The sequence below is a fragment of the Xenopus laevis genome, chromosome 5L (genome assembly GCF_017654675.1).
Source record: "Xenopus laevis strain J_2021 chromosome 5L, Xenopus_laevis_v10.1, whole genome shotgun sequence".
Classification (NCBI taxonomy): Eukaryota; Metazoa; Chordata; class Amphibia; order Anura; family Pipidae; genus Xenopus; species Xenopus laevis.
Window position 1 is genome coordinate 112,388,978 of NC_054379.1, and position 10,313 is coordinate 112,399,290.

General features: G+C 36.4%; 1 protein-coding gene across 2 annotated transcripts in view; it reads right to left on the bottom strand.

Annotated features, from left to right (window-relative positions):
• atp13a5l.2.L (ATPase type 13A5 like gene 2 L homeolog) overlaps positions 1–6,906 on the bottom strand; it is a 46,533-nt gene extending 39,627 nt beyond the window's left edge. For both annotated transcript variants that reach the window (XM_041563264.1, XM_018263605.2), the window contains exons 1-5: positions 6,803–6,906; positions 3,914–4,087; positions 834–968; positions 220–290; positions 47–127 (exon numbers count right to left, since the gene is read on the bottom strand). In XM_041563264.1, coding sequence (XP_041419198.1) covers positions 47–127; positions 220–290; positions 834–968; positions 3,914–4,087; positions 6,803–6,850 — 509 coding nt within the window. In that variant the 5' untranslated portion in view covers positions 6,851–6,906. The remainder of the gene's footprint in view (positions 1–46; positions 128–219; positions 291–833; positions 969–3,913; positions 4,088–6,802) is intronic.
• Positions 6,907–10,313: the final 3,407 nt, after the last annotated feature.

A 10,313-nucleotide genomic window follows, 5' to 3' on the forward strand; every position in this document is an offset into this window, starting at 1 on the left:
GTTGTTGTACGTATGTCATATTCTGTATGTTGGGAATGTATCATACCTGATTTCTTGCTCTTCAGCAGTTAGACCAGAACCAAATTTCGAGTGTATGTCTGAGCATGACAGATCTTCCTCCAGAATGCTTTAATGAGATTCATAAAATAATAAGGTTTCTTTAAAGTCTAAAGTAGTCTCATACTATTAAAAAGCAGTCTGCATTTTTTTTGCACTCACCCAATTTTCTGAAACTTTCCTTCAACTGTATTCCATACATAACGAATTTTCTGTGCTTCTATATAGCGGATCTGTTGAGAGATATAATAAAAGGGGTTGTTTGCCTTTAAATTTACTTTTGATATGTTATAGAATAGCCAATTCCAAGTTATTGTTACTTTTTATTACTAATCTTTCGATTTAGGCTCGATCCTATTCATATTCCAGTCTCAGAAACAGAATAAAAAAAATAATATAGCAGTATGGCCCAGAAAGCAAATGTATACAGAACATGGTTAATGGATTAAAGTATGAAAGACACATTCAAATAAACTTCACACAAGATAAATGAAGTAAAGGGCAAGCACTAAAAAAAATAAATAGAAATACTAGGACCTCAGAGAGAGCAACCAGAATAAAATCTTTATAAAACAGACTGCAGATCAAGTAAACAAAATGCCTTTTCATATCACCACTTCATATAATACCCCCTTGTCTATCACAAGGTAAACTGTCTTGTCAATTATGTAGTTAAATATGAACTGTATTATAATGAATTATCACATGCAGCATCTTTATTTCTTTGGGTTTTTTTTAAGCGTTTAAAATAAAACAACTTTCTTGCAAATGATTACCTTGCCCATTGGCTTCATTAATGATTTGTCTATGATGGAATTTTTCTTAGTAATAGTCTGATGATCAGATTTTGATCCTTGTGTGCGGGGACTAATCTCTATCACCTTCTTTTTGGAAAATTCCCTGTGATCATCCTGCCAAAAAAGAACACACAACATTGCAATTTAGAAGAAAACAACACTTTCAGTATTTAACAATATTAGTAAAAGACGCAGCCTTTTTATAGATTGCTTTTATTACCAAAGTAAATGGACACATTTTTTTTCAATATCTTCCAAGGGTATGTTAATATGAAGTTGGTCCTCTCTTTGCTTTTTAAAAAGCAGCTAACGCTAGTGCAAATTCATTTTGGTACTTCGCCGATTTACTAACGGGTGCTGGCGTAAATTCGCTAGCGAAGTGGACCTACTCTAGCGCTACTTCGCTCCCTTCCGCCAGGCGAAGTTGTGCTATGGCGAAGGGATGTAACTACGATAATTCACTAACTTGCGCATTTTACTGAACATTACCTCTTGCGCCAGACTTGCCTTCACCACCTCAGACCAGGCGAAGTGCAATAGAGTAGATAGGGATTGCTTCAAAAGAACTTGAAATAATTTTTTCTAAGTTCCAAAAAACGTTGGGGTCTTTTACTTTTTAAGGGTGATAGGCTGAAAAAGATCGTAAATTTTTTGGGGGTACCCTCCTTCCCCCCCTACATTTCCTAACATATGGCATCTAAACTATACAGTGGGCACATGTATAGGGCAAAATAACAACTCTATTTTATTTTATGAAGCTTTCCCAGGCTTGTGTAGTGTAATGTATTTGCTGCTACATATACGTCCATTGTACTTTAACTTGGTGTCGTATGCAAATTAGGCATCGCTAGCGTAACTTTGTTTTGCTAGACGAATTAACACAAGCACAACTTTCGCCTCCCTGAGCACAACTTCGGATTTTAGTGAATTACCGGCGCCCTGGCGAAGTGCAGCAAAGGCGTCGCTAGCACATTTTTGGAGCTTAGTGAATTTGCCCAATAGTTTGAAGCATTAGCTTCAGTTCATATGTAAGAGTTTGGTACTGATGTTTGTTGATCAGGCTTGGGCTGGCTCTCATTGGCCTTCCAATGCATCCCACTGTGGGAAGAATGGAAATGTTAGTAATTTAAGTGGGGCATCCGACTGGCTTGGCCTGTCCCCAAATAGCACCTGTATCAGCAATGTGTGATGTGTGCCTTAAATACCCACATACTTTTGGCCATATAGAGAACTGTAGATAGGGTTTCCACCCAGAAAGACCAATTTTCTGAAGGGTTGTCCAGGTGAAAATTACATATGTAGAATTCCAAATGAGGATATTTGCACAGGACTGTTAATGATGTGGGGGCCAATCTGCCACTTGCAGATTGCAGTGTCATAGCCCCACCCCCTGAAGTCACCAACCCACCTACAAAATGTTGCGCACTGCAAATTAAAAGTTAAATAATGGCAAAAGTAGAATCACTAGTTTCAGCTGAAAAATAGTGTTGACTTGTAGATATGAAATGCTCTTCTGGCAGTTAGCACTAGAGTCAGTAACAGTGGTTTCAAAAGCTAAAAAAAAATACAAATAAATATTCAGTAATAAGAGCCAGCCATAGATTAAGAAATCAAACAGATCAAACACTGGAATAGTGTAGTGCCCTCTGTGTGCCACTTGCACAGACTTCCAAGATGCAAACGTGCAGTTGAGAAATGTAGTCATCGTGTTCCAATAAGTATTGTTTAAGGTTCTCCTGCTTTGTGTGCTACTGCCCATTTATGTCATGTTAAGTGTGTCAAACAATAGTGGAGGCTTAAGCAGAAAAAGGATCACAATATGGGAACTTTTCAACACATTGTGAGATTTACATAAATACTGTATGCAGCTGTGGTCTTTAGTCAATACAAAAGCAACAGGGTTTGTTTAACACAGCTATGGATGTAACTGCTTGAACTCTAAAGGCTTAAAATTGCTTAAAATTGCTACCTATAGAGCCCAAGCACTTGCTCCTCTGGTAATGCTCAGTGCACACTTAGGGGCACATTTACTTAGCTCGAGTGAAGGATTAGAAGGAAAAAAACGTAGAATTTTGAAGGTTTTTTTGGCTACTTCGACCATCGAATTGGCTACTTCGACCTTCGACTACAACTCCGAATCGAACGATTCGAACTAAAAATCATTTGACGATTCGACCATTCGATAGTCGAAGTACTGTCTCTTTAAAAAAAACTTCGACCACCTAGTTCGCTACCTAAAACCTACCGAGCACCAATGTTAGTCTATGGAGAAGGTCCCCATAGACTTTCTAAGTAATTTCTGATCGAAGGAAAATCCTTCGATCGATGGATTAAAATCCTTCGATCGCTCGATCGTACGAATTTCGGTAAATCCTTCGACTTCGATATTCGAAGTCGAAGGATTTAACTACGATGGTCGAATATCGAGGGTTAATTAACCCTCGATATTCGACCCATAGTACATGTGCCCCTTAGTGTTGAACAAAAATTTGGCTCATGGTGCAGAGTGTAGTATATTTGGCACAAGAGACCCCTATGCTTTAAGCCTGCCATAGGCACGCGGTTAGTACAGGGCTCCTCAACACATTTTAAATTCCTCACTTGCTCATTTGAATGATGTGCAAGCTAGAACATGTTCCAGGGAACACTGCCAAAAGCAGGCATTGCTACATACAGAATGAGGCACAGATTCATTCTAGAAGCAAAAACAGTTGTGTTTCTGGATACAAAACAACATTTCTTTGCGTCTATTTTTTGCACTTTTTATCTTGCCCCACCATTCATAAATAAAGTTAAATGTCTATGCCACCCCTATAAAAACTATCATTCACCAAGAAAATATAGAAATGATTGATGTTTTATGTGATCAAAATGGGGGTTAAGCAGTACCTTGGGCACTGGTCCATTAAGCCAATGTGACTTGATTAGTTGCTATGAGGGAAATTTGCTTATGCTATTATGATATAATCTCATAGTTAATATTCTCTATTTTTATGCCTTAACAAACGGCACTTTTATGACTTGTATGTATTGATATGACATGTTAACAGAATACTTACAGTGGTTCTAAGTAATATAACATCAGCCTGTGAAAAACTGCATGGAATACACTGACACCAGACATCCAGCTGTGGTTTCCAGTAAAAGAGTACTCGAAGAAACCCAAGAGAAAAGATATAGCCAATAATACAGAGCACTTGTTGCCATCTGACAGTTTTGTATCCGAACACCTCCTGTAAAGTTATTGAAAATTATGAATAAGAATCAAACTACAATACATTATTAGAAATGAATTACATTAATTAAGCAATTAGTTGCTCTGTGGCTGAGTGACCATAAGCTCAAAATTATTCTCTACTGATTTATCTGACAATTACCTGGAATTTCAGGTACACTAGTATCATGCAATTGTTGGAAATGTAGTAGTGAGAAATTCCAAGCAACAATCTGCTGTTTTTCTTAAAGGAAGAGTAACATCAAAAAATAAAAGTGTTTTTAAGTAATAAAAATATAATGCAGTGTTGCCCTGCACTGTTAAAACTGCTGTGTTTGCTTAAGAAACACTACTATTGTTTATATAAATAAGCTGCTGTGTAGCAATGGGGGCAGCCATTCAAAGGAGAAAAAGCTCAAGTTACACAGCAGATAACAGATAAGCTCTGTCTGTCTAATGGTGTTCTCTGTTAACCATTAGTTAACCTGTGCCATATAGCCATTTTTCAATTTCCACAATTGCTCCACAGCAGCTTGTTTATATGAACTATAGTAGTGTTTCTAAAGCAAACACATCAGTTTTACCAGTGCAGGGCAACAGTACATGATATTTTCATTACTTTAAAACACTTAAATTTTTTGGTGTTACTGTTCCTTTAAATTTGGTGATCAGAAGGGGGTGAAACTGTTGTTTGGGGAGTCCAAAAATCAATGACTTCCATGGAAAGTGCTCATAATTGCATAATTATGTATAACACATATATAACTGTTCAGCCTACATCTTCATTACTTCCTGTCTATGCCCATGTGACAAAATGGCTGATCATTGTACAATTGCCAAAAAAGTTCCTTCTTCATTGTTTTGTTCTCCACAATGAGCTTGATGCTCAAAACACTTTAGCATAATGATGTTTTTTTTAAAGTGATACTGTATATTCCTATTATTCCTTGGTCTGACACTGACCAGCTAAACTAAGCAGACCCTAGAGAGAGTATCATAGGGACAGCTCAGTATCAATTTAAGTACCAAAAACAGGAAGGAAACGCTGATGGTTTTAACCTGAATAAGAAGCCACTTAACATTATAATAAACATAATCATGCTTCATGGCATCTGTAAAGCAGAAACAAAGTACTAACCTATTCGAACTCTTTACACAAATACAATGAAAATGTTTTTATGATAATACCAAAGGCTGTAACAATTTAAATAGGTTTAAAGGGGTGGTTCACCTTTAAGTTAACTTTTAGTATGTTAAAGAATGGCCACTTCTAAGCAAGTTGGCCTTTCAGTTGGTCTTCATTATTTTTTTATAGTTTTTAATTATTTGCCTTCTCCCTCTGACTCTTTCCAGCTTTCAAATGGGGGTCACTGACCCCATCTAAAAACAAATACTCTGTAAAGCTACAAATGAATTGTTATTGCTACTTTTTACCATAAAATTGCTTAATGTACTTGAATTTGCTGTGGGGTCTAGTAACATCTAATTAATCCACTGAAATTGTTTCTATATTTGGTTGTTCTCTATTTTACTATGACATGTTACAGCAGGATGGTAAAATATATCATGTTATAATTTTTTACAGTGCCATATATAAAATAATCGATGCAGTAAATACAGTATATACAGCCTTTCTCAAAGTGCAACACACAGTGAAGACCAAACATTTAAACCCCAAGAGGCAGGGGGCGTGAAAAAGAGTATACAGCACAAAAAAAAAAATCAAAATAAAGCCTGAACATACAATAAAGATAGAATAAAAATAAAATAATGTTGTCCACATGCAGTCAGTAGTCTCATATAGAAAATACATGGTTATTAAGTGCAAATAACTGCATCATCTCAAAACACAACATAAAAGATGAGTAATCATTAACATAGTGTGATCCCCACACTGTTCCACAAGCTTTCATTTATAATAAAAAGTATGTGCCTGGAAATTCTGACATAAACCTTTATATTTGTGAATTCTGCTTTATGTTCTTTTATAATGGTATTGCCTTTAAATCAGCATTACACATTATTGTTACATGTCCAGTTTGTAAATAAATGAATGAATGAATGAATGAAGGAATGAGGGAATGAACCAGAGTTTTTTTTTCAAAATACATATTTACATATCAATATATATTGTTGTTGCTCAAAACTGCACATAAGGTATGGTGTTGATAAACCAAATCACCAGATCACATTGCTTTTATACTAATGAATCTTTAATCATCCTTTTCATAATGAACCGATTGCTTTATTTAAGCACCCACCTTGCTATTGCACCATTTAGGGATGTGCTTTCAAGTATGATACTACCCTTGAAAAGTAATTATTAAATAAATTTGTGTGGGTTAAACTACAATTCTTCATATTTTAAAACTGAAATATATGATATATTAAGATATGGCTCTGTGTAGTCAATAGCATTTGTAGGTTTCTCTTCTATTAAAACAGAAAATAAATATATTTGCTTTTTCTGGTTCCTTGAGGGAAGGTTTCAGCAACAACTTTCAGAATGAAATTCTTTTGGCATACAAAAAGCCATTTATACTAACACGATAATCTCCTGCTTCTGCTAAAGCTGATTAATAAAGAACCTCTTTTCCAAAGGTTTAAGAATAATCTTAATTTCATTTTAGGAATGCTGGCTAGTTCTGCCAGCGTCTGTAGTTCCTGTCACTTTGCTTCATGTCTCAGTGGCGAATTTGAAATGTATAAGTAAATAAAGAAAAATAGAACATACCATTTCATTATCCTCCCCTTGGTTGAGCAAAGCATACTTTGCTGTCATTTTGTGTGCTGTTACTTTTCTCTAGGTGTCAGCACAGCCAAGTCCTTCCTGGGACTGTTGCACTTCTTACACTCTCACTCACATACTTATAGTGATTATGATAAATACAAGGACAGCCTCTTCATTTGCTTAGCCAGCCTATTTGGAAATGGGTTTTGCATGCTCTTAACATACAAAACATCACTTTTGACACAGATGGGATAACGTTTATTTATCCTGAAATAAGCTTATGCTTCTCATTGTACAGGACATCGTTGTGTGGAGATGTGTGTATTTGGAATTATGCTGACTACTACATTTTAAATGTACACAATGTTTTGGAATCTCAATATATTGAGGTACATGTTGTGTTTTTGAAACCAGCCAATGCAGGTATTTACTTGAATAATTAGTTTTTTCCGGTACCTTAATATTATTGTTTCAATCCAGAAAGCTATGAAAATGTGAAGGGTATCTCCAATTTAAACAAATAATTCAGATTGTTTATCCTTTTTAAAATAATTTTTTTTTGTCACGGTAATAATAACTCAGTACATTTTACTAGCTACATACTGATGGAAAAACAATTCCACCTCCTGTATAAATGGAACTCCACCTGTATAAATGGAACTCCTCGTGACTTATAATATCCTTATATTTTACAATAGGCGGTACTTTATTTACTATATAATACACAAAAGCCATGAATATCCTGTAAATTATATCCTTATAAACGGTGAGTTCTGATGTCATCAGTTATAAACGGTGAGTTCTGATGTCATTTCTGTCACATGACTCACTAAAACTTGTGTATTATAATAAATAAAGTACCCCCAGTTGTAAAATATGAGGATATTAGAAGTTACCTTGGAGTTCCATGACCTGTATAAAAACACTCGGCCTTCGGCCTCGTGTTTTTATATGGCCATGAAACTCCTCGGTAACTTATAATATCCTTATATTTTACAAGAGGGGGTACTTTATTCACTATATATTACTATTGCCATTTGATTATCTTTGTTGTCAAGTGAGAGATGTATCATCTGATTGAGGAAGGTTCATAATCATCCCTTACTGCACCATGTGGCTCTTAACAGTATATTTAGTCCACAAAGAGCTACCCCAATAGAGATTTTATATATATTGTATCATTTAATTCTGTCCTGTTAGCTGTTAACTGCACTAGTTTTTCATACAGCATCAGACTGGGGGAGTCCGGGCCCACCGGGCTGATGCATCAGGCCCTCTGCCACCCCTGCATGAATGGACCTTCTTATCTCCTTCTTTAGCCACGAGCTGGGCAGGAGAGGTCAGGGAGTAGAGCACAGTCTCTGGCGGCCATTGGGATCATGGGGATCAGTTTTGGGTTGGTGGGGCAATGACCTGCCAGGTTTTATCAACTTGTCCCACCAGACAAGTTGATAAAACCTGGCAGGTCATTGCCCCACCAACCCAAAACTGATCCCCATGATCCCAATGGCCAGCCCAGTCTGACCCTATTTTCATACAATTTGATAAATTCATTTATTCCCAAGCAAACTGAACAATATTGGTGTGTATTTAGGTTTATTAATGTATTTAATTCCAAGATTGTTGTTGTAGAAAGCGTTTTTAATGTAACCTCTTTTCATAGATGCTGAGGATTAATTATATACTGCCCTGCAAGAGCACAAGGCAGTACATTTTAAAAGCAGATACAATTTAGTTCATTTTTCCTCCTTCTCATAATTTGAATCAAAGTCAATATATGCAACAGGTTAACACCTACCTGTGGCCCGGTCAGTTATTGAATGCCCATCAGGGCTGAAATACACAGTTATAAAAGCATAAGAACAGAGTTTTCAATAATGGTATTAAGACGCAGGGCAAAATATATACAAATGAAACCTTTAGTTGGCAAAAACCAATGCTATTAAATGTTACTGCTGCATACAAAACATTTAGAAAACGTAAAGAGCGACAAAAATATCTGGCAGCATGGCAAAATGTTTTAAAAACACCCATTTTATGGCCACACCTCCAAATACCATGTCCATTTTACAAACTTTAGCAGGTTATGGAAAGTTATAACACATTTCTAGGAGTTTTATAACAATGTTTTATGTGTTATAACAGTTTTGCTAAGGAAGGTGAATTGCCCTTTAAGCTGTTAAGCTGGCCATAGATGCAAAGATCTGATCGTACGAATCGAGGATTCGTACGATTTTTGGAACGTGTGTGGAGAGTCCCGACATTTTTCGTCCGGCGGAGATTGGTCGTTTGGTCGATCGGACAGGTTAGAAAATTTCTGTCGGCTGCCGATAATATCTCTGCGTGTATTGCCGATCGTACGATTTTCAGTGGGACACTGTCACTAGCTTTGGTCGGACATAACTATCGTATGATTGCTGTCAGGGGCAGAACATTGCTGATCTGTTCTTTAACTACTTTATTTGATCTGACTGGTAAGACTTTGATCTGAATGGTTAGTGGCGGGTTGGGAGATGGGAAAGTCCGATTTAAGATCCGATCGTACGAATCATCGTACGATCGGATCTTTGCATCTATGGCCAGCTTAAGTCTCAGCTCTCCCAAGAGATTTGTTTATCTTAAATAGTTAATTGTATCTTTGCTTATCTTAACTTATTACAAATGTATCAAAGTGCAAGTGCTGAATGTTCTGGGTTCTCTGCCAAGAGCCTCTTATTTAATTAAATTTCAGAAACTTTGTATCTTTTTCTGGCTGCTCAGTGCAGGAGATCAAAGATCAAAGTCCTGACATTTCACTATAATCCCAGACTGAGAGGGGACAGTTGGAAGGTATTTGCCTTCATTAACAATCTTGCTTTGTTGCACCTGCTGTTCCACATTCTTCTTACCTACAACTGCAGCTCTTTAAATCAGGGTCAAGGATAGTCAAGCTCACATCATTACTGTTACAAGGGCCCCATACTGTCTTATTCTGCTTCTAATTAGAGTGGTAATTTAGAAATGTTAAATGAAAATTGTAAATAAACAGGAGTTCCTACAGAGCCATGTGAATTTGATTCTGAATTGTTGTGTATTCAATAGGAAGCAGCTATTAGTGTGACCAATTGTATGCATGCATGTGAGAGCAGTTGTGTGATGCCTAACGTTTTACTTTTGTTTTCTCTGTTTTTCTTTTGTTTGCAGAGTTTGCAAAGCCTATGGTGTTAACCAATTTTTTTATTGGTAACCATACAATGGCTCCAGATGAGAATTGATTAGTTGAAATGACAGTGTTGGGTATCAGTTTATCAGTGTGTTTGCCACTGTTTTGTGTTTTTGTTTTTTATTTCTAGGACACTGTACAGGTATAGGATCCCTTATCTGGAAACCCGATATACAGAATGCTCCAAATTACGGAATGGCTGTCTCCCATAGACTCCATTTTATCCAAATAATCCAAATTTTTAAAAATGATTTCCTTTTTCTCTGTAATAATAAAACAGTAGCTTGTACTTGATCCCAACTAAGATATAAT